The 26,146-nt window shown below is 36.6% G+C and overlaps 1 protein-coding gene across 1 annotated transcript in view; it reads right to left on the minus strand.

The window, feature by feature from the left end:
- The window catches only part of Ptprq (protein tyrosine phosphatase receptor type Q), a 191,558-nt gene that overhangs the window by 33,016 nt on the left and 132,396 nt on the right, over window positions 1-26,146 (minus strand). Inside the window, exons 29-35 of the mRNA XM_060376921.1 lie at window positions 25,328-25,572; window positions 23,411-23,477; window positions 21,612-21,770; window positions 20,222-20,444; window positions 17,886-17,959; window positions 7,971-8,070; window positions 6,349-6,477 (exon numbers count right to left, since the gene is read on the minus strand). Of these exons, the coding sequence (XP_060232904.1) occupies window positions 6,349-6,477; window positions 7,971-8,070; window positions 17,886-17,959; window positions 20,222-20,444; window positions 21,612-21,770; window positions 23,411-23,477; window positions 25,328-25,572 (997 nt within the window). The remainder of the gene's footprint in view (window positions 1-6,348; window positions 6,478-7,970; window positions 8,071-17,885; window positions 17,960-20,221; window positions 20,445-21,611; window positions 21,771-23,410; window positions 23,478-25,327; window positions 25,573-26,146) is intronic.

A 26,146-nucleotide genomic window follows, 5' to 3' on the forward strand; every position in this document is an offset into this window, starting at 1 on the left:
AATTGAATTGCTTATAAGGAAGAGTGGTTGTATAGGCCTAAAAAAAAAAAAAAACAAAAAACAAAAAAAAAAAACAAAAAAACCTCACCGAGATTGTATATAAAACTCAACAATATTAATTCAGATGTGACCCTTTCAAATAAAGTGATCTAAGGTGCATCCAAACTCAAGTAGAAATTTTCTTTTAATTATAAATTCTAAAACTTTAAAATATTGTCAAGCTAATTGTCACATTGGGGCAGTACTCATTCATATTCACTTCTGGTAGTTAAGGTTCCTGTCAAATTGTACTCAACTCCTTAGTGGATAAATCAAATTTGGAATTGGACTGATTTTTGTAGGATTACTGGCCACTTTTCAATATAAAGGGCTAAATACTTTTATTATGCAAATCTTTTCATTACATAAATTCTATCTGTCTTAAATCCGATGTCTTTTGGTAGAAAGAGTATTATTTCACAGCTGAGCTCATTTCTTGAAAGTCTATCAAAAACTTAAATTCCTCTCAGATTACTCTTACAGACCCAGAAAGGAACCATTTATTTATGTTGGCAGTGGTGATGAAAGACCATATTGTCGGAGACTCTGCTCTCCCTCAAGGCCAATTAGTTGAAATCTACAGGGAATTAAAATATAGTCTTCATAGAGATAAGTGCACAACAGGAGCAAAGAATCAGCTCAGATCAGCATTAACAGTGGTACAGGACAAATAGAGAAACGTTGGGTTTTCCCCTAAAACAGCTTAGTAAGGTTAAAAATAAAAACAAAAAAAATTACTGCTTTGATATAATATATGGATTGTACAACAGAACATGTCCTAGCTATTCAAATAAAGAAGCTGTGAAGAATCTCTCCCATAAAATACATAAATTAAAATTTCTAAGGTTTGGGAAACACTGAGATTTTGTGAAATCTCTAAGCTTTTTTGAATGAGTTTCTACTTTATATATTTCACCATCCGTAATTATTCCTAGGGCTTTATCTGCCTTTTTGATGTTATTCTGTCACTTGTCCAAAGTATCATCAATCATTCTTACACATATTTTTCCTATCCTCATGTTCTTAATCTGCTTTGGGTTTTTAAACAGTGCTCATTTAAATCCCTTCTTACCCTTTTGTCGAATCAACCAGTAATTGTTCTGTGGGTCCCAATGTAAATTAAAAATATCCAAAGCATTGGCTGTTGACACTGATTCTAAGGCATCACTTTGTAAGGGAAACACAATCCCAGTCAGGAAACAGTCAATGACAGGGTTTGCCATTGCTCTCATTTAGGCAAGGGAAATGGCTTCTAGATGAAATATGAAAGCAGCATTCAGACTGCTGCCAACCAGCTGAGGCGAAACTCCCCGTGTGGCAGGCCGCACGTTTTACTTATTACAAAACCTCTCCACATTAGCACATTTGAAAACAAATTCTTGACAGATGTTTTATTTCACTAACTATGGGCACAGAGTATTTATCTCAAGAGCAACTAGACAGAAGCAGAAGGTAGGGAGGAGAACTGTGTACAGCTGTGTTAAGAGGTGGGCAACTGCCCTCGGTGCAGATAGGATGGAGAGGAGGTAGAAGGCCTCACACAGTGTACATGGAATCTCCAGCCTGAGCTATCTGCGAGAGTGTCAGGTGAGCAAAGGAAGCCCTGTGTGGGAATGTAGGAACACCGCAGAAATCATATGTAGAAGATCAGATCTGCTCGCATCATATGTGTGGAAAACAATTCACTCAAAAAGTGAAGTTCAGCTCTTTCAGAGGCACCGTTCAGTCTTCATGCATTCTGGGAAAACCCATGAGGTATTAAGTGTGTGAAGGGAAAACAACAACAAAACCTTTCTATTCTAGGACAAAGACAAATATTAGCTGGAGTTAAATTAACCAACCAAAACACCACAAATCTATAACTCCCAAAGGTCAGCTATTAATGATGGTTGGAAGTAGATATTTTATGTGTGATGTGATCAATGAAATCTTTAGGCTAAGAACATCTTACATCAACAAACTTTATGCCATTAGGGAAAGTCTCTGAAAATAAAGTATTTCATAAAATGTCTAATTCTATTCATGTTAACCCTGCTCCATAATTAAATTAAAATGAAACAAGGTTACTTATAATTCCAAAATACCAAGAGTGTCAGGAGTAGAAAAGGCCTACCCACTTCTTTTATAATCACAGTGTATATTATATATTCTCAATATATATTCTCAGTATATTCTTGCCTTATAGTTTATGGAAATTAACTCCTCTTTAAAAAGGTGAGTTAAAAAAAAAATCAAATGCCTTTTCACTTCTGCTTCCATTCAAACTCCTTACCTCTAGACATGTATTATCTCTCGACCTCTAATTTAGCTATGGGCCATCCCTGTTATTATTAATAATATTTTTAATACCTTCATGGTGCTATACTTGTGACAGGGCACAAATGGGAATACCAAATATTAGAGGTGATCCTCTAAGTTCATGTGGTTGGTTACCTACTGGTCAGGACAGAAATTAAAGTTTCATACCACAGTCAGAGAACAGAGGGCAGAAAAAAACCATTGCATTGGTCCCTAAAGATTGACACCAGCACTTAGAAAAATGGGCTTGTGTGAAGATGAAAAATTCTACTCTTGGTGTGATAGAGGTATGAGAATATAACAAGAAAACTTGATTTACCATCAACACTATAAGGCTACAACACATTCTCATGACATGCACATTGTAAGTCAATGTGCATCTTGATAAGAATTTTACCAGAGCAACAGCATGCAGTCTTAGAGAGAACACATCACAAAGCAAACATTTTATTTTCTTTTTGGCCTTGGAAAGAATGGTATATTAAGCAACAAAATGCTCAATATCAGGTATTTCTAAAAATATACAGCACACCACCTGGCAAAATTAAAATAATCACAGCAGAACTCTGCATTACCACACAACTTACTGGATGACAAATATCTCCTTGCGTCTAAAGAAAAATGAAGAGTATCTGGAAGTAAAGAGTCATTATTCATTTAGTGCACAGTACCATGTAATTTTCTATTTGCTGCTATGGGAACATGGGCATTATTTGTCTTACAGCTCATTCTACCTGCAAGGTATTGTATTTTGGACAATACCTTGCAGGTAGAATGAGGTAAAATCAAATATTCTTCCTATTGTTTACAAAGAGATCGTTTATTTTGGTGTTGTTTTCTTTTTTTATTAACTATAATTTATTCATTTTGTATACCAGCTGTAGCCCCTCCCTTGTCCCTTCCCAATTCCAGACTCCTCCCTATTCTCCTCCCTTGTCCCTCCCCGAGTCCACCAATAGGAGAGGTCCTCCTCCCCTTCTATCTGACCCTAGCCTATCAGGTCTCCTCAGGACTGGCTGCAATGTCCTCCTCTATGGCCTGGTAAGGCTGTTCCCCCCTCAGGGGGAGATGATCAAAGAGCCAGCCACTCAATTCTTAAAGAGAACTTAAATTTAGAACAGAAATAAAGTTGATGATCAGAATCTGTCAAGCAGTGGTGGTAACGTATATGCAAACTATTTTACATTGAGTTTCTGCTGTCAGCTACAGTTTGTTTTATTTTGAAACAGTTTCTCACTGTGTAGCTCTGGCTCACCTGGAAAGCATTCTGCAGACCAGATTAGCTTCAGATTCAGAGATCTGCCTGCCATTGCCTCACTAGTCCACCCTGCAGGTGCTTACTAAAGTCAGAATTAAAATTACACTCTACAGTTTTCTAGTTTCTGCAAGCTTTTCCCACACTAAACATTGCTTATAAAAAGTAGTAACTATTATGTTATTAATTTCCATGTATGAAAGTAGACTAGAAGAGCTTTTAATTTTACAAATACAAATAACAGCAATATCAAGTACATTTTGACATGTAGTTTACAAAGTATATCTTTACCATTGTATTGTTTATTAAATTAAATTATTTTTTTTCAGTAATGAAGATGAGTCTATGGTTTCAAAACGTAGAGAAACCCCAATTTATATAAGCTGGTCTTGAATTCTGACTAAGACATTTTATTAAGACATCCCTTAAGTTCTCATAGAATCACTGAGTACTCATTTGTATTTTTTTTAACTTCTTTGGAAGAGAAAAAGCAGAGTGTGTTAGAATGGATTCACTTTGTGACACAGAGTGAAATATAATTAAATGATTAATGTTTATGTATTTGGTTTTAAGACATAAGAACAAAGTAGAATGCATATATGTTAAATAATTTTGTAATATAAACATTCAAGCCTTCAGCACGCTGTGGTAGCAAGTCCCCTGACTTTGTTTTGGTCAACAATGTAACTATGAAAATTAATATTTGTCATTGTGGTCTAGAGAGTTCTAATGTTTTCTCATGTGGATAGGTGAAGAGATATAGCCCTGGGAATAGTGGCAAGCTCACTTTAACGTGAAAATGCTGGCATTTTGAGGGGGTGCACTCACGACCTGGGTAGAAAACACATGGGAACTGGGTAGATTTCTTGGAGGTGGAGTTCCTTCCTGCAGATGGTAAAGCTTGGTATAAGGTGCCCAGCAACTTTGGGAGAAAACCCGACAGCTTGACTTTTCATTGTCAGAATTAAACTTCCATTTCTGACTTGGAACACATTTAGATTATGAATGTTGACCCCCCCTCCCCAATTTACCGTATTAAACTTCTAAAGAGCTGCTTACTAAGGATTTTTTGAGGGTTCAATAAAGACACTTCAAGACAAAATAAAAATGGTCATAAAGAACTTTTGTGAACTTCCTGTAATTCACATCAGGATGGCAGGATTCCACTACATTTTTCAAGCAGCTCAACTGATGTCACTGAGAGATTTGAAACTAGTCCCTTATAAACATTCAGAAAGAGTGTGGATGAAGAGGGAGGGGGCTTCCATCAGAATATTTAATGAATAAACTGTGAAGAAAAAAATAATATTAACATTAAGATTAAAAGAAAAAATGTGTGTGGATGCCCTGGCCCTAATGAAGAGACACAGGAACTGAAAAAAAAAATAAAAAAAAAAAAGAGTACAGTAAGGAAGAGGGTAACTGTTGAAGTTCAGAGGAAGAGAAGACATTTCTGCTACAGAGCATGACCCCTGGAGAAGCAGGAGGTGATCTGGAGCTGTTGATGGCTCCTGTGTTCCCATAATGCACTTTACTGGAGAGGCTCTGCTAGGGAGCCATTGTAGTTGTACTTTTACATACAGTTTTGCATATGTAAAAAGCCAACTGCACACTAGGTAATACACAAGTCTACAGTGAAGTCTCCAGAGTAGCATCCTTTGTGGATGAAAAGAGGCTGTATTACAATATAAACAAAGATTAATAATCTAAAAGTTAAGAGATTCTCTCACAAACCAAACATCCTTACAGTGTAGTGATGCTGAACATTTTTTATTTCCTAGGGGTTTGGAGAACCTCCCTAGGCAGCATCTTCTAGACATGAGAACAATAATGCTTACAAAGCTCATGTATTAAATGAAGACCACGTCAGCTATACAGTAACCACAAATTATTTTTGATCAAGATTTTAATGCCGGCTTGTAAAAATTAATTACAAGTTTTAAAATGTCAATGGGGCTTTGCCAGTGCCTTGCAGCAATCACATACTTATAAATACCACATCTTAATGGAGCTCACGAAAGTGTAAACTTAAAAGTCTCGACACAGCTTTTTATTAAGAATTTGAGGACCAATCTTAAACAAGTTTTTAAAATGTGCTGATGTTGTGAACAGTATGAATGCTTTTTAAAAGGTTTAAATTTATTAAGTTTAAAAAGTTAATTTTAATTTAAAAAGTTAAGTACTTCACTAGAATCATGTCACTCATTCAGCACCCTGATATTTTTATTTCCCATTTAGTTTCTAAGTTCTAAGTAGGTTTATAAATGCAAGCACCATGTACAGTTTTGACATTCATGTAATTTTATGATGAAATAAGGAACTGTGAATAAAGCCCTCAAAATAACACAAACAACATCAAAATTTTAGAAGTATAATTAAATGGAACTTACTATAATATTTGTGGCATTTCTAGAGAAATACAGTTTTATGAGAAGAATTATGACATGAAACGTTAAAAGCTTAATGCATAAAAAAATACTTTCATCTCAGGAAAAATAAAAATAAAAAACAAACTTCTTGTTTGAGTATCATAGTCCAAGCTCTGTTCAAACTGAACTCAAAATATTAGGAAGATTAAGTGAGTCTCTGTACCCAGCAGTGAGAAGTGTGGAGAAGACCGAGGTTAGCCTTTGAAAGAAGATCTCTGTGACCTGTGTAAACTGGAGCCCCACAAACACTTCCAACAAGCACAGGTCAGAAGAGGGTCACGGCTCCCGGCCCTCTGAACCACTGCTTGCCCTGAGGAGTGTGCTCACCGCGTCAATCTCTCGTCCTTCAGTTCCAAGTCTGCCACTGTGATGAGCTGATCCAGCTTGAATTTAGTGTCAATAATCTCTGCGTCCCGAGGAGAGTATGTGCCACCTTCTTTCTGCTTCTGCCTAATTCTGAAACAAAGGAAGTGCAATCAGGGCAGGGATGATCCTAGAAAACACGGAAGATTAGGTTGAGGGTTTCTCTCTCTCCTCTCTTTCTCTCCTCTCTCTCTCTCTCTCTCTCTCTCTCTCTCTCTCTCTCTCAAGAAAAGCCAGTTAGACAAATAATTGTTTTGTTGAATGAGAGCTACTCCTCCTCCCTTTAGCTGACCCTCATTTTGTCACAAAAGGAAATAGCTGAGGGCTCTGAGTATCAGTATTAAAACTCAAAGTGTCATCGTTTTTTTTTGTTTGTTTTGTTTTGTTTGTATTTTTTTTTTACAATGGAACATTTTACACCTACCAAATATAGGAAATTGTTTTTTTAATTTTCTTAAATTTTTATTAATTACAGTTTATTCACTTTGTATTCCAGCTGTAGCCCCCTCTCCAACCCCTCCCAATCGCACCCTCCCTCCCTCTTCTTCTCCTATGCCCCTCCCCCACATGGTATATACTCACTTCTAAGTGGATATTAGCCAAACAATATAGGATAATCTTCTGTAATAACTGAATTTTGATTGCATTTTTTCTTTGTCACTTATCGGAATGCTACGCTTTGTCCCTACGAGCACTCTAGTGACCTGACCAGGCAAGAGGTCAGGGTTTGCTGTTTTTTCTGGGATCCAGTACTGAATGCTTTGTTTCTTTTTAATTTTTAATTTTTTTTTTTCTTGATACTGGGTCTCCTATTGTCATGCTGACTGACCTGGAATTCACTATGTAGACCAGGCTGGCCTCAAACTGCACAGAGATCTACCTGCCTCAGCCTCCCAAGTGCTCAGATTAAAGGCATACACCCACATATCTGACCAAATTTTAATACTCCATGTAGGAGTCCAGCCACCTCTCTTAGGAGGCTGCCCAACTCATTAGCCAATGTTCCTCAAAGCTCCAGTCTGCCCAAACCATTCTGTATAAATGAGATACATCTACAACCAATTATAATTTCCAGATCCTCCAATAAGGATGGGAGACTTCTACAAACAACCGTATTCTCTCTGCCATGCTTCTTTGCCACTGAGAGGTTTCACATAGCCATTCCATGACAATTTTGGGAGATTTCTTTAGGTCCTAGTTTCTCTATTGTCCTCTCTCCTTAGTCTAACAAGAAGAAAGAATTCTTTGGTTGCACTTTCAGATATGATTCTCTTTTAGTTCTCTTTTACTTCTGTTCTCTTCAGCATTTATACCACCTTTTTTTTAATCAAAAATAGCAGAATTTACTTCTTTAAGGCTAGATTAATTCAATTAGTTTGTAATGCATATATATTTCAAAACATCATAATATATATTCCAGGTAGATTGGGGTGTTTTATAACTTGAAATAACACACAAGTGTTAGAAAAATGTGTAAGAAAAATAACATACAAGTGTTTGCCATTTGTGTAACTGCTGTGGTTACTGTTTCTTCATTGGACTTTGGTAGATATAATGCCCACAGAGCATTCTGGGACACATCTTACCTTGCAAATGCAAAAATAGCTGTTCCAAGGAGGATTATTGAGAGGATACACAATGTGACTGACAGGATGATTTCTACAGTTCTTTCTGAAAGTCCTTCACCTGCGAAAGATGGAAACATGATCATTAACACGAGCCTGGCGTTCTGTCTTGAGTCCCAAACCACATAGCCTACTTTTTAGCATATTACTTAAGAGTACCAGCAAAATAAATAAAATTTGTGCCTTCTCCTCCTTCTCCTCTTCTTCCTCTCTCTTTTCTTCTTCCTTTTAATTTTGGGGCTCAGTCCTTTTTTTTCTTTTTCTATGTAAACTTTATAGCTCTGTGAGCTCAGTCAGCCTCATGACTTAAATTTTTATTTATATAATAATGGCTTAATTGTTTACTAATAAACTCCAGAATTTGCTATGTAATTACTTAGCTGATATTATTATTTAGACTTATCAGCATAATCTCAAAATTAGTATGTCCAAAATGTGATGTTTGCTGAATCCTAGGTTGAAAAAAACTCCATTACTTTAGATACTCTGGTCAAAAAGAAACCTTAGAGTCACATTTGATTTTCTTTCTTTGAAGTTTACTTCTTATTGGTACCATCTTTAATATATTATGTTATATTATATTATACATATTTTATGTAAACACACATATATACATTTTATTTTTACTATATAAAACTACAGTCTCTTGGAAATGTGATCATTTCAAAGTAAGAGAGTAAAGAATAAAATAAGTTCCAAACATCATTGGAATGGAACTACAGGCATTGTAAGTGGCCAGATGTGGGCACTCGTTTTCTAACTTTTCTCTATAATGGAGCAAGCACTTTTTAAGCCACTGAACCTTCTCTACAGTCCCTGGTCATCTCATTTGTTGTGGGCAATTGCTCAACCATATCCAAATGACTTGTTGAAGAATACATGCTTATGCCTCTCTAAATCATATGGGGAAGTCTTCACACTCATATGCTGTATTCGGAGAAATTTTAACTTACGTGGTTTAGAATTTAACTATAAAAAGTTTCACTTCAATGACAAAATAGTGCAATGACTGTAAAATGAGCAAAGATTAATGCTTTATCTTTTTCCTCTAGATTGATGATTATAAAATGCTACCAAGTTTCTGTAGCTGTTGATCTGTGTGGTGGAGTTGAATGAATACTGAGTTTCAAATAGTCGTCAGAGTTTCATGGTTTTTAGTATATCCCATTTCATTTAAAGATGCTGTAAGACCGAGTGTCTCATAGAATATAATCTACAACTTCTTATTCACTAAAATTCCATCAATTTGTTTTATGAATTTTTTAGCATGCTACATCTAATGAGATACTCTTGCCAAAAAGAGCATGAAGATGAATAAGGAATCTTGTTGATCAGGTGATGGTTAGACACAGGCTTAGAACTCCATTTTCATAGACCACAAAATGAAATTTCAGACTAGATTACCATTTCAAAGCCCTGGCACAAGCGAGGAAATGACATATAATATATTAATAAACAGCATGTGATCCTCTGAGCACATCTATTACAAAAGTTCTCCCCGGCAGGGACACAATGTACTGTGATTTTCGACACATTTTCTGAATCACTGCTATGCATGAGTGAGGTCACTTCTCCAAATCCTGTCACACAAACCGGGATTCTTTTATGTGATTTTCTTCATAATGTGCACAAGCCATTTCCTCACTAGAATTAGCATTGGCTAATTAAATTGTTTTGTTTATACAATATATCCCAGCACTGTAATTTATCAAATTATAATAAAAAGCACTAATTTTTCTTAATTGCTATCTTCTGACTGAAATTATTATTACTTAAATTCAGCACAGGGATCCAACATTTTTTTAAAATATTTTTTATTTTAATTTTTATTAATTACACTTTACTCACTTTGTATCCCCCCGGTAAACCCCTCCCTCCTCCCCTTCCAATCCCACATTCCGTCCTCCTTCTCCATGCATGCCCCTCCCCAAGTCCATTGATAGAGGAGGTCTTTCTATCCTTTTCTTTGATCCTAGTCTATCAGATCTCATCAGGAGTGGCTGCATTGTCAAAATTCTAAAATGAGAATTTTGAGTTAGATGAGAAATGTTAATCTCATACTACAGTGTTGGTCTCCTCATTACTTAGAGTTAATATATGGGGAGGTTGTCCTTTCTCTTATTAAACTACTAGTCTTTTGGGATATTAACAAACAACGTGAAAAATTAACTAAAAGTTAATTTTACTACTTTATCATTTATAAGGTATGTTGGTGTGTGTGTGTGTGTGTGTGTAGGCACACGTGTGTGAAGGCAAGCTAGTGGAAGCAGAAGGACAACAGGGTATGACCCTCTTCTTTGACTATGAGTTGTGGATCACATTTAGGTATCAGACTGGTAGTGTAAGCAATTACACTCTGACCTCTCTTGCCAGCACTGATTTCAGAATTTCAGAAATATAGTTGAATGGGAGGAAAGAATGTTAAGGATTTGAGGTGATGATGGCATTAATTAGCATGATTCAGTATTCTACATTATGTATACACACCATGGTATAATTGTAAAGCTCAGAATAAGTACTGTCCTAATGGTCAATCATTTCATTTAAAAATAAGGATCCCTTAAAATGATCTAAAGACTCTTCTGATAAGGGTATGGAAGCAGATGCTGAGACTTATATAGCCAAACTTTGGGCAGAGTGCAGAGAGTCTTATGACAGAAGACAGAGGTAGAAAGACCTGGATGGGACAGGAGTTCCACAAGGAGAGCAACAGAGCCAAAATAACTGAGGCCAGGGGGCCCTGCAGAGACTGATACCCCAACCAAGGACCATGCATGAAGAGGACCTAAAATCCCTGCTCAGATGTAGCCCATAGACTCAGTCTCCAAGTGGGGTCATTAGTAAGGGGAGGAGGTATTGTCTCTGACATGAACTCAGTGGCCAGATCTTTGATCACCTCCCCCTGGTGGGGTGCAGTATTGCCAGGCCACAGAGGAAGACAAAGCAACCAGTCCTGATGAGACCTGATAGGCTAGGGTCAGACAGAAGGGGAGGAGGACCTCCCCTCTCAGTGGACTGGGGAAAGGGCATAGGGGGAGAAGAGGGAGGAGGGTGGGACTGAGAGGAGATGAGGGAGGGAACTACAGCTGGATACAAAGTGAATCAATTGTAACAAATAATAAACTAAAAGAGTAAAAAAATAGAAATAAAAAAGAAACTTCACAGAGGAGGATAGTGCAGCCAGTTCTGATGAGACTGGATAAGCTAGGGTCACATGGAAGGGGAGGAGGACCTGCCCTATCAATGGAAATGGAGCAAAGGAGGAGATGAGGGAAGAAGGGTGGAATGGGAGGGGAGGAGGGAGGGGACTACAGCTGGTATACAAAATGATCAAACTGTAATTAATATAAAAAATAAAAACTTAATAAAAAAGAAACTTTTCCTCCAGTCAGATTAATAAAATTTTGAAAGGAGATGAACAGTGCTTATTAGAGTGTGAGCAAAAAAAAAAAAAAAATTGTTCACTGTTAAAAAAATAAAAGCTATTGTCAAATCTTTGCTCAAAACCAACAAAACAAGTCACACCTCCAAAACATGTTTCTTTATAAAATATTAACCTTAAAAAAGAAGACCGTGAGAAAAGAGAATGGCTAGAAATAATATAAAACTTCAAGAAGAGAAAGTAGCACGGTACAAGGAAGAGGTGTCTGGCCACAGTGAAACTGAAGCAGCTTCAGGACGTGGCAATTTTTTTTCCAGACAGTACCGTACAGTGGTTAGCAGCACATTGACGGGAGTCAGGGTGCCTGGATCTGAAAGCCAATGCTGTCTACACCTTTCCTGAGTTAAAAGCCACCGCATCAGCTGTCTTGTTTATGGGCTAATATTATCTGTAGGAATACATACCATGGAACTAAGAGTGGGCATAGGGTTTTATTTCTAAAACAACTTCCCAGTTTTGAATGGATGCCAACAGTGTCAGATAACCATTTCATATTCATATACTCATTCCCTAATTTGAATAAATTTTCCTTGTAAAATAGGTATTGCTATTGTCATTGTACAGATAGGGTTTTAGAATTTAAATGCGTTAGCCATTTTCACAGCTATATTGAGATTATCTAAATTCAACACATACTAAGAGCCTATTAAATACTCCTGTCCATATTTGTATTCCAGTCTGATTGCAGTTTGTGAGGGTCACCCCACACTAAAACTGTCATACCCTCTGCTCCTCTACTACCTCGGAAGATTGTAAAAGGCCAAATATTCATACAGTCTGAAGAGAAACTAGAGTATTACCTTGGAAGATGTCATCAGTGCTGCAGAGGGCATAGTAACACATTCTTTCCTTTCTTTTTTTATCTATGTATCTCTCTCTTTTTCTCTCTGTCTTTCTGTCTCTCCATGCCTCTCTGTCTTGGTCTCTCCATCTCTCTCTCACACACACATATCCACACACATCTCCAGCCCTCTCCCTCCTTCTTTCTCAGTCTGAATACACTGGGACGTTTTCTGCACAGTAAATTAAATGAGAAATGATATGTCAAAGAAAACAATCAGAGAGTGTGTTTGCCATGGGGCTTGGGATCTCATCTTGGCTCTGCTTTAGCAAGGACACTGCAGGGTGCAAAAAGGTTTTGTCTGATTTTGAGGTCACGGAAACCTTTTGTTATTAACTCTTACAAACAAAACATTTTCTACATACAGCGTCCATGAACTCACATGTTTTAGGGAGCTTGAGAAAGCTGGAGAGGGTTCATGTAAATGATAAAATGGGGGCGGTAGTGCTCAAACTAAAGTAAAAACAAAATCAAATAACTGTAAATAAACTGATTTGTATAGCCAGGCATGGTGGTACACACCTTTAGTTCCAGTGTTGGGAGGCAGAAGCAGGTGTATCTCTGTGAGTTCAAGGCCAGCCTGGTCTACAGAGTGAGTTCCAGGACACCAGGGCTACATAAAGAAATCTTGTCTCAAAAAGCAAAACAACAAAAAGTGATCTGTATGTCATTTCCCAATTGCCACTGAAGGACATAAAGATCTTTCTCAATGTAAACTTTTCACTAAACTTTAACCCCTTTTAGTTAATTGGTATAGGATGAATTTTATTTTGGTCCTTACTTTCAATCCTATGTGCTAACACCCATGAAGGGCCCAACTACCATCGGCATGATCTGCCAAAGCACTGTCTTGGTAAATCTCTCAAATATGAAAATTTCAATTGATAAACTATTGAGTTCAGTGCTCATTGCTGAAGTCTGGGATTACACTTAGGCATAAGTCTTCTGCAGGCTTGTCAGCAATGCTGGGTTCCACTAGGATGCAGTGAATAATGCCACCTGTCCACATTGCATCACCAAGACAGAAAATGACTCAGGCTTCCTTTGTCATGGCCTGGTTATACAGAGGTATTATTGCAGATACATGTCTCTTTGCTTGCACTCAGTTGCACAGTGATCCACTCCATCTGTGAGCCTTTTCTCATTACTGAAACAGCCAATACTATTTGCTTTTTGAGTCCTTCTACTTTATCTTCTTTGCAGTGCTCTTTTGCCAAGGGTATTTTTTTTTTATTCTATGGCCTGTGTTAATGTCCTCCTCTTTCATTTGTCGCTATTTTAATAGCCTTTTAAACATGACAGGGCAAAAGCCAATTATAAAACCACTATATATCAGGAGGGAGTTCTTGAAAGGTTAGTGTAAGAGGGAGTCCAAAAAGGCTCTCTTTATATCACTTCTATATGAATGTCATACTGAACTTTGAGAAATTAAACAATAGAAACAAGAGGCCCATTTTGGTCATTACCAGCCCCTTGGCACCCTGTTGCTATGTCCAGTCTACATTGTATCAGTCCTTTCTTTTATGGGAGTCTGAGCTTCATTCATCATTCTCTATCACTCACATGCTGCACACCTCCTCCATTTAGAGGGCTTATAGGAATTAGTGTCTGGATGATTTGGTGGTGGTTGCCGTGTTTTATTTTTTTTTTGGGGGGGGATGCCATCTAGGATGTTTTAATATATATCTTTTTAATGCTCACATTTGCATCATGATGTTTCTAGACTATCCAATTTTGTGGCCTTACTGTTAAGGACTTCTGTTTTGAGCTTTTAAATTTTGCTTTGAAGCATCGCTCAGTGTAAATTGATAATAACAACTTAAACTATAAACAGATTCAGAAGTATATAGACATACAATTTAACATTTTTTCAAATTTAATATTGTTTTCTTTTTTTAATTTTTATTTTTAGTTACATTTTATTAATTCTGTATCCCAACTGTATCCCACTCCCTCATTCCCTCCCAATCCCATCCTCCTTCCTTCATCTCCTCCCTGCCCCTTATCATTCTGAGTGAGGTATCCCAGAAAGAGAAAGACACACATGGTATACATTTACTTATTTAGACCTATAAGATATGATAAACATAATGAAATCTATACACCTAAAGAAGATAAACAAGAAAGAAGACCCAGGGTAAGATGATCAATCCTCACTTAGGAAGACAAATGGATTGTGCATTGGACATAGTAGAAAACAAGTAACAGGACAGGAGCCTACCACAGAGGGCCTCTGAAAGACTCTACCTAGTAGTGTATCAAAGCTGAGGCTCATAGTCAAACCTTCAGCAGAGTGCAGGGAATCATATGAAAGAAGGGAGAGTTAGTATGACGTGGAAAGGATAGGAGCTGTACAAGGACGAAATATATCTGGGCACAGGGGTCTTTTCTGAGACTGATACTCCACCAAGGACCATGTATGGATATAACCTAGAATCTCTGCTCGGATGTAGCCCGTGGTAGCTCAGTAACCATTTGGATACACATAGTAAGAGGAACAGGGACTGTCTCTGACATGAACTCAATGGCAGGCTCTTTGACCTTCCCACCCCGCAAGGGAGGAGCAGTCCTGCTAGGCCACAGAGGAGGATTTTGCAGTCAGTGCTGAAGATACCTGATAAAACAGGGTCAGATGAAAGGGGAGGAGGTCCTCCCTAATCAGTTGCTATGTTTCTAATGGGGGCAAATTAGTATGTGTTTCTGAAATTGGTGTTTGTAGCTCCCTCCTTTGGTTGCAAGCAGAGGAGGGAGAGAGAAAGGGAGGGAGAGAGAATCAGAGAGAGAGAGAGAGAGAGAGAGAGAGAGAGAGAGAGGTATCCTGAAGAATTAAATCAAGTGGTGTGCTTCCTGCAAGCTTGTTTAAACAACATCTGTTAGGTTAATGTGTTTGGCTATAAAATCATTGTCTTGGTTGATTATACCTAACATTTGTAGTAATGAGAAAGCAGAATTATTTGACTTGTGGTTTTGAAATTGTGTGGAACATTTCCTCATTTGATAGTTAATCTGGCCATCTTACCTTCCATTAGTATATATACCAGAACAATCATTATTTAGCTGCATGAATTGCTGCCAAATTCTGATCATGCTGCTGACCACAGTATATATGCTTTGCTGTGGTGATATCAGTGCATGGTAAGATCAGTTACCAAATAAGGAAATGTTCCAAACAATTTTAAAATCACAAACCAAATAATCCTGCTTTCTCATTATTACATATATTGGGTAAAATTAACCTAGAACCCCTGCTCAGATGTAGCCCATGGCAGCTCAGTATCCAAGTGGGTTCCCTGGTAAGGGGAACAGGGACTGTCTCTGACATGAACTCTGTGGCTGGCTCTTTGACCACCTCTACAGGATGAGGGAGCAGCCTTGCCAGGCCATAGAGGAGGACAATACATCCAGTTTTGATGAGACCTGATAAGATAAGGTCAGATGGAAGGGGAGGAGTACCTCCCCTATCCATGGACTTGAAGAGGGGCCTGGGAGGAGATGAGGGAGGAAGTGTGGGATTGGGTGAGAATGAGGAAGGGGGCTACAGCTGGGATACAAAGTAAATAAACTGCAATTAATATAAAAATAATAATTTAGTTAAAAAAGAAATCACTCACACCAATAAAAGAAATATATCTAAAAATTTTAAAGCCATTAAACATTGAACAATATAAAAATCATATTTTTTTTTAATCTTAACACATTATTTTACTACAGAATTTAAAAAAAAAAACCCTTAAAATAATGTGTTTTCAGGTTTTGAATAAGAAGAAATACTTATTGAAATTAAATTATTATTACAAGTCGCAGAGTTAAGATTGAAATCCAGGTCTTAAACTTTCACCTATAGCATGGTAGCAGTCACAAAATTCTGGGCTAAAATGCTGGAATCCTGGCAAAATACATAATCACTTAAACAATATGGGCATTGGTCTCCTCGTTTGGAGGGTTTCTCACCCTTGGCACAACTGACATCATGAATACTAACATTATTTAAGCCAGATTCCTGCCGCTGTGGTTGAAAAACTGATGAAAGTAGAATGAAAGGAAAAAAAAAATATGTAGTTTTGAGAAATTATCTAGGGTAAGTATAATCATATTATTTCTCTTTATTAAAGACCTTTAATGTATGAGTTTATATATTCAAAAGAACCAACTACCTTTGTAATTAGAATATCAAGAAACCAACACTTTAACAATATTTGTAGCCATATGTGAATGATAGAAGCATCATCTGTCTTTTTGTTTGTTTGTTTGTTTTTGTTTTGTGTGTATCTTTTTTAAAAATTCTTCATTAATTACACTTTATTCACTTTGTATTCCCCTGTGGTTCCCTCCCTCCTCCCATCCCAATCCCTCCCTTCCTCCACCCTCTGCATGCATGCCCCTCCCCAAGTCCACTGATAGGGAAGGTCTTCTTTTCTTTCCTTCTGATCCTAGTCAATTAGGTCTCATCAGGAGTGGCTGCATTGTCTTCTTCTGTGGCCTGGTAATGCTGCTTCCCTCTCGGGGGGGGGGTAATTAAAGAGCAGGCCAATCAGTTCATGTCAGAGACAGTCCCTGTTACCCTTACTATGTAACCCACTTGGAAACTGAACTGCCATGGGCTACAGGGGTCTTAGGATATCTCCATGCATAGTCCTTGGTTGGAGTATCAGTCTCAGGAAAGAACCCCGTGCTCAGATTTTTTGGTCTGTTGCTCTCCTTATGGAGTTCCTGTCCTCTCCAGATCTTACTGTTTCCCACTTCTTTCATAAGATTCCCTGCACTTTGCCCAAAGGTTGCCCATAAGTCTCAGCATCTGCATTGATAGTCTGCAGAGCAGAGCCTTTCAGAGGGCATGAAATTTGCAGGTAAATGGTTGGGTCTGGAAAAGATCATCCTGAGTGAGCTATCCCAGAAGCAGAAAGATGTACCCGGCATATACTCACTCATATAGACATATAATATAGGATAAACCTACTAAAATCTGTACACCTAAAGAAACTAATTAAGAGGGAGGACTCTTGCTAAAATGCTCGATTCCAATCCAGAATGGACATCAGAAGAAGGAGAAAAGAGAGAACAAGTCAGGAGCATCTGTTTTTTAAAAGAATATTAAAAACACAATTTTTCTTAAAATGGTTGATTAACTTTAAAAAGAGACTTACACTAAAAACTATCCAATCATAGATTTGGATGAATGGATTTGCTGAACATATAGTCACTGTTACCATCATACAAACACACTGAAATCATAGATGAAGGCTGGAGAGACAGTTTGGTGGATAAAGTGTCTGACTTGCATGCACAAGAACCAGATTTTGGCTCCTCAGAGCCCATGTTAAATTCTTAACAGGCATGGTGGTGGTCTACAGTTCCAAGGCAGTACCCCTGGAGGGAACTGGCTGGCTACAATAGATAAAATCTGCATGTTCTGAATTCAGCAAAAGACCTTTCCACCATAGAGTGCGACATGATTACAACTTCCAACCTCCACATGCAAATGGATACAAGTGCACCTCGCACAGGTAAAAATGCACATATACAAGCACAGATGTTTCACACATGCAGACATGAAAAATTAAAATTATTGATAAATCAAAGTATAAAATCTTACCTAAAGTTTTAATAGGGTCAGAGTAATCAGAGTCGGTAAATTGTCCCATGATATTTGTGGCTCTAAATTTAAACCTATAGAAGAAAAAAAAAAGAGATTCATTCTAATACATATTTTAAGGCAACAGTGAACATTATTGTTTCCAGATTTCTTTATGAGCCTGTGTATAGGAAGGCTAGTGATTTTTGTATGCTAATTTTTATAACCTGGAACTTTGATGATGTTTTACAGCTGTTTATCAGATGTAAGAGTTTTAAAGAATATAATTATGTATATCCAATAATATGCAATCAATGATAATCATATTGTATGAAAATTAGGATACTTTGATTTTTCCTTGTTTACTTGTAATCATTTTTATCACACTTGTCTTGTTACTAACTAAGACTTCAAGTACTGTGTTGACTAAGTATGGAGAGAGTGGGCAGCCTTGTCACGTTCCTAATTTTAGTGGCAATGTTTGAGGTTTTATCTTATTTTATCTTTGATGATGTTGGCTGTGGGCTTTCTGTAACTTGCTTTTATTATGTTGAAGTATGTCTCTTGTATCCCCAGTTTCACTAGGATTTTATCATGAATGATTGCTTAAATTTGTCGAAGGCCCTTTTCTCTAACCAAAGAGTTTATAATGTAGTATCTGTTCTTGAGTCTACTTATGTAATAAATTATGTTTATTGGTTTATAGATGTTGAACTATCCCTATATCTCTGAGATGAAGCCTATTTCATAAGGAAGGATAATTTTAATGTGTTTATAAACTCATTTTGAAAGTATTCTATTGAGAATTTTGTGTCTATATTCATCAAAGACATTGCCCTATACTTGTAAAAGAAAAAAAAAGTGTCCTATTATCTTTTCCAAATTTAACAAATAATCATGAAAAAGTAATAATTTATTCAATAAAAGTAAACTTATGGGTCATAAATTTAGGAGTAAGTTACCATAAGGAAAAAATCTATATTTTAACTTATATCAAGTGAATAATTGATTATATTGCTCTTGACTCACCGAATTTGATAGGACAGTGAGTAGAATTTTTGCCAAATTTAGGAACAGCAGTATTGGAAGAACATTAGTAGATAATCTCAGTCATAGATGTATTTAGGAGGAAACACTTAATATTAGCAACACTGTGGGTACTATAGTTAACAAATTTAAAGAATAAAATATGTTGTATCTTATTTTTGGAAAAATTATAGAATCAAGCAATGAAGATTATGCGGAATTTTCCTGTTCACAAGTATACAAATTGAGAACAATGATTCTTGTTTTTATAATATACCAAGTTGTATTTACCTATTTTTACAAATTTAGAACAGAAAAAGTGCAGATCATCCTTGAAGATGCCTGAAATTATCTAACTTGAAAACTAAAACACAAAAAATTATTTAAATGTGTAAAACAAATAAATTTCAGTGTGTGATTTATTCTCCAACATTAACTCTTGTGATAACATTTGTTATTAAAAGAATGTTTACAGAATAAACATGAAAAACAATGAATAAGAGTAAATATAAAATTCTATCATTTAAAAATTGTTATGCTTCATTTAAATAATAACTAGAATTTAAATTAATTGCCTTTGATAATAAATGATGGAATATAATTTTTAGTTGCCCCATATCTCTAAGTTCTCTAATTCTAGCTCAGCCTAAAAATTCATAAAGAATTTAGTAACATTTTAGCTAACATTCTGAAATGTGAGCACCTGCATTTTAAAAAAATAGTAATAACATTAAGATAATTCTCTTTTAAATTGTAGCCTTGTTTTATGAAATCATATCAACAATTAAATAGAAACAATAACAATAAACTCAGTAAAAATTAAGAAAGCCCCCATTCAGATGTTTGATGATATAAAAGAAAGATCATTTCTATAATGAACATTGTGGCTGATGCTTTATCATTATGAAAGGGAACCTTAATGAATTGAGAGACAACAAGACTGTTTCTGAAAGCCTGTACATCATTGTCTATGGCAACAAAAGCAAAACACTGAGTTCCAACACACCGCCAAAATGTTCATCACAGAAATAGCTAAGCTCTCCCACCTTGTATGTTTTTCAGTGCCATACCCTTTATATTGCTTTTAAACAATGTATCAGATCAAATGATACATTCTTTCAGGATTGTATGCTTTTCCTATAATACTGTGTATCTGTGCAGTGAATAGAGCATGTTTTTTCTGTCTCTTCGTTTCCAGTGCTTGAACAATCAGGCCCATTTTCCATATCCTTTGCTCACCAGAAAGATAAAAGTATGGATGGGTAAATGGACAGGTGGCATAGACTAGCAGACTCTCAGTGTAGTACCTGGCTGACGTAAACCAAACTTACGAATATTGCTTTTTAGGTTTCAGAGGTCCATTGCAAATTTTCTCTTCATTGCCAGGGATCATACAGGCATTATCAGCGCCTATCACATAGATTTCTTCATTACCACTGAATTTGGTCTTTCCCTCTATACATGGGGGGTTGGGGAATCCTTCATTTGTAAAATATGGCCTGGCTTTGTTAAAATATGCATCATACCACTTTGTCACGTTTCCATCTTGCTGAGCTAGGAGAGAGGGAAAAAAAGAAAACTTATCACAAAGTCACTCTGAAGATGCCTTCACATCATGCGGCACTTTTATGATTCCACCAGGGAACTCTAGATGCAGCAACAGTCAGACGAACCACTAGGCCAATGGAGCTTATGAACCTGGACAGTTCTCCATCACTTAGGACTATGAAGTACTCTGGTGGGGGTTGGTATATCAGGTAGACCAGAGGTTCTCAACTTGTGGTTGCAACCTCTTTGGTGGTGGTGGGGTCAAATGACCCTTTCGCAGGGATTTCATCAAATATTTTTGAATATCAGATATTTAGTTACAATTTATAACAGTAGCAAAGTTACTGTGGGGGGGGAGTGTCCTCACAACATGAGGAACTGTATTGAAGGGTTGCACATTAGGAATGGTGAGAATCTACTACAAAGTAGACAGAAAATAGCCATCATCAAGGTGTCGCTAATTTTCGTATTTCCAAAGATGCTATCAAGACTCTATCTCGCCAAAATCAAATTAGTCTAACCAGTACACACAATAAATATCTAATAAATAAATGTCACATATCTTGATTAGGCTTTTCCTCATTTAAGTATAATATTTTAGATATAAATTATTAATATAATTACTGATAATATTATATTTAATATAATAGCTAATTTTAATCAATTAATTCAATTTACATCTCAGTCATAGGCCCCTCTCTCTTCTCCTCCCAGTTCCAGGCTCCCTTCCACATCCCCTCTCCCCTATTTCTCAGCCACCCCAGCTCATCTATTCACATGAGGACTGAGTTTGTCTTCCTCCTTTGTGGCCTGGAAGGACAATGCCAGCAGGGGGAATTGATTAAAAAGCAGGCAAAATAGTCCATGTCAGAGATATCCTCTATTCCCCTAACTAGTGGGCCAACATGAAGCCTAAGATGCCCAACATACTTATCTTCTTAGGGTATGTGCAGTGTGGTATGTCTATCCTGTACAATAAAGCTAAAACCCACTTATAAGTGAATATATACCATATGTATTTTTCTGGGTCTGTGTTACCTCACTCTGGACGATCATGTTATGTTGTGTTAGAATCATGACTCAGCTCTATTTGATAGTATTGAGCTGAGCTTTCTTTACCATTCAGAAATTTGCATTGCACAATCTGACAAGGTAGACTGAAATCTGAGATACCTCCTGCTTCTGCCACAAGGACTTGAACATTTTTGATTGGCCCATGATCGTCATTGTAGTAGCATATTGGCATTCTGATTGTAATTGTTGTTGACGTCACAAGCAGTTTCCCTGTGGCATCACGAATAGGAACTGGCTTTGTCTTTGGTCGTGCTGGAGCTATAAACAGTAAGATATGATTATATAATGTTTTTCTTAACAGAAAAAACTAACTTCAGATTCTCATTTAATTTAGGTAAACAACAGAAAACGTGATGGCATATGAAAATACCAAGTTAAACAGTTGTGTTTGGGTACAGTACATATATAATAATTATTATCTTGTGAAGATATAATTACGTATCTGAGATGAGCCTGAGAAGCTGAAGCCCAGGTGCAACTTCGCAGGCATGTGACTATTTTCCCTGTGTTAAACCACTCGATTTGTAAATGCTGTCACAAATAAATCTTAAAAATGATATACATCTAACATTTTTGTGTTATTTTTTTGTTAGCTCTTTGATTCATTTCTATTCTAGTCATAGCAGCATCCTTCTTTCTATTAATCCATGTCAGACCCCTGGATAATAGTCTACCTTATTTTTGTTTAACGTTCACGTTATCAGATAAAATTTCAGACTCATATATAATGAAATTTTGCTGTTGAGTTTTGTAGTATGGATACATCATGCATTAGAATTATCCTGAGTATTTTTTTTTTCTGTGTGAGTCTTTCCTAGACAGAGGTAAAGTGCTAACTACACTTCTTAATGACCACAGCCTGTGCTACAGTGCATACTATTTCTTCAACCGCCCGTCCAAGGACAAGAATTTAATTTTCTTAGAGTTTTCAGCATTTTCTGAAACAATTAACCTCAAACACTTGACTTTATTTATTTATTTATTTTGCTTTTTACTTCTATAGAAGAGATTCACTCCAAGCACTAGAATTTAAGAAATGTGCAAGTTACATGTGCACCAACACGGTTGTATGTGTAATGTGAGCATGTAGTGCACAGGCGTGCAGGTGCGTGTGCACAGTGTGTGCAGTCATGACGCAGCCGGAAGTTGATGGTGCACGTCTTCCTTGACCATTCTTCACTCTTTCACTCGGGACATGAAGAATCCGGCTATTCTTGGTAGCCAACTTGTCCCAGAGTTCCTCCACTCCTGCCACCAGAGTGCTGGAATACAGGCAGACACTCTACCTGCTTGAGCTTTACGTGGGATCTGGGAGTTTGAATTTCGGTCATTACACTTGTGTAGCAAAGACTTTATCTACCAATCTATCCCTCAAGTGCATCAGATATTTTTAACATTGGTAGATATTTTTAGAATAATTTCTAAGATACCATAACATTTAATATTTTGCTATGAATGAACATAAAACATCCCCCAAAACAGTATTTTTAATGCATCTGCAGGTTTCATTTCTTCTTACAGGTGTGTATATGTCTGCATATGTGTATGTGTGTATATAGAGAGAGATAGAGAGATAGATATGCATATTTGTTGTTTGGAAGTTACTTATTCAAACTTCAATCTTTAAAAAAAAATCTCTCAATGGTGCCACAAAAATAAAGTTTAATTGACAACCTTTAGGACAGGCATTCTGTTCAACAATAATTAGTGTCCTCATTCACATGTTTAAACTACAATTTTAATTACATACTGCTTAATAATAATATACATTGTTCCTTAATGTGTGCATATCACACACATATGCATCATGTAAAGGTTAGCCTCCTGTGCATGATTCAGATTACAATCACCATCTGGTTAAGAAAACAACAATTTGATGGAAGGCGGCTCGTTTATACCTTTAATATCCATGGTTATTCGCATCTGCACTTTTGGCCCGGCGCCAGCACTGTTGATAGCATAAACCTGGAACAAAGAAAGGTTTTTATCACTGCTCCAATCCTTTCTAGGCAAGTGTAAGTGAACATGGTTATTAACAATTTTTAAAATGATCTCTGTTAAAGAAAAAAAATTGTATGCTGCCGGTTAATCATATTCTCTCAAATCCATTTAATACCATATATATGCAATCAAGAATTTCTTATAATTGATATTCTGGTACTAAATCCTGAGACTAAATATTAACTGGCCCAAAGGTCCCTATCTCAAGGACAAGGAAGGCTCTGCTGCCATTTGAACCACAGGAAGAACAGAGTAGAAAACCACCAGCAGGCTACACCAACACTCCCTCTACCCTAACATCTGTTACTTCTCTCTGGAGCTTCCACATTTTGCTCTCCTTTTAATCCATATTCAAGATCTTCTTCTTGCTTCATAGATGAAACCCAATTCCTCCCGCTGCCCCATTTTCCTGTATTAAATCATCCTCCTGAAAGTTGGCCTTCATGCCCTTCTTCACCCCTGCCCCAAAGTATCCGATGCACAGCCTCCATAACGCAGCATACACACATAAAACATTTCTGTTTGTGTACACAGAGGGTGATTTACACAAATGCGAATTCTTTCAATTAGCTTTGTGGCCAGGAAGCTGGAGACACAAAGCCCCCAACTCCATCCCATCTATCTGATGAAACAAAGACAATTAGGGTATTAATAGATTCTTTGTAATTAACTCATTTTAATATAATAATGGACCACTCATCCCTTATGTCAATATTTTTAAATTGTTTTTGTTGAATTAAACATATAATACTATTTGGAATATGATAATTATATTAAGTAGATGAATCCGATGAAATGAGGTTAAAGTAACTCAAAAAAATTTGGTGTCATTTGTAAGTTTTTGGAAGTAACTATTCTAATTAGGTGATAATGTTTTTAATGATACAACTTTAAATTTAACTGTTCTGATGAGTGAAAAATAGGCAGTACTTCTAAAATAGCAAGGTGCATAAAAGTTACTTGAAAATCTTTTAAAATATAAATATTCTTGATAAACTTTAATATCCCGAGGTGTTTATTATATTGCAGTTTGCAAGGAACTTGCAGACATTTGAGTCACACATTTCAAAAAGATATCTGGATGGACACGGAAACCAGGATTTGAATTCAGGTCCACGTTACCATTCATCTTCTAATGGATATTTTTAAAAAGTGTTCTACTTAACTGGGATTGCAGCAAGAACCTCACTCAATAAGATACAAAGTTGAAGAAAACTACATATCTACATATTAGTAACAATATTCTTATAACTAAATTGATAATTAAAAAGAATTGCTCTGAGTTTGGAATCTATTCTAGGGATTGCAATATTGGATGCTGAAAGGTGATTTTTCGATCCAAGCATTTTTTTTTTCTTATTATCCCTAAGGTATGACACAAAATAAGTATGGGATGAAATAATAAGGGTATCAATCGTGCATGTAGAATTACACACGTTTTTGTATGTCTCACAGTCTCTGTAAAATTAATGTTAACATACTAAGAGAAACAAAAAAAAAGGATTTAGAGCAATGGATGACCCGTTTTTACCATTTCATTCAAAATTTGCTTTTGCACATTTCCTTTATAGTTTCCTTCCAGGCAGCTGTCACTGTGCGTGTCACTGCTCTATTATATTTAATGTACATTTTCTTCCTTCTTTATTTCTGGGTGCTCGCTATTCTTGCACAAGGTTCTTAGTTGATAGTGCCTGTTATGTTTTAGCAGAAAACAGGCTGGAATGTGGTGTGCAAGCAAAGCGCAGTACTTTTGAGTGCTTCCTCTAAGAACTGGCTTAGACGGTAGCTAACAGTGAAAAGCTATGACTGCTTACGCTGATGTTGTATGTATGTCCACCCTTCAGTCCTTCTAACATTGCCACGACAGATGTGTCTGTCTTCTTGATAATGCTGAGGTTATGGATCTGGACAGCAGTAGGATCATCTTCTCGGTAAACCAATGCTTGATAGACTTGGATATTTCCATTGGGTTGAGAAGGTGGAAGGAACGTTAACTGAAACTTTGTTACTTCATCTGGTATCTTCTGATATGTCATATTGTTAGGCGGGTCTTTGGGCACTAAAAAAAAAATGTTGACAATTATAATTTTCAAATGTATTATGTTATATTTGCATAGCACCTATGTTATATATCTCAGTATAAAATGTACTTCCTTCAAATTTGTGTTTTAAAAGACTAATTGTACATACTATATAAATCATGTATTAATGAAACAAGAAAAATGGTCAAGCAATGACCTCACTTCCTAGAAATTTCAGGGATACTTCGGTTTGTCTGTTTTCTTTGTGTTTGTGCTCCGTGCTTAAGTAGTGAGGATTAAATCCAGCACTTCCCTTGCATCTCAGTCCAACTCCAGAGAATTACACAGAATGTGATTCCTTAACTTTTCAATAGTTTTATTGAAAAATAACACAGATCCACAGAAATTTGTCACAAGAGGAACAGAGGCCCGCATAGCCTTCATGGAGATCCCAGCAGTGACATGGCTTATGGCTTTTTTCAGCATCAAGCTAGACACAAGGCACTGACACAATGTTGCCAGCAAGACAAAAGGCATTACTCTTATTTCATCACTTTGCTCATGGCTTGGTGTGTGAATTACTTTTATAGATCATAAGCCATATATAGATTC

Source organism: Meriones unguiculatus, chromosome 2, assembly GCF_030254825.1.
Source record: "Meriones unguiculatus strain TT.TT164.6M chromosome 2, Bangor_MerUng_6.1, whole genome shotgun sequence".
NCBI lineage: Eukaryota > Metazoa > Chordata > Mammalia > Rodentia > Muridae > Meriones > Meriones unguiculatus.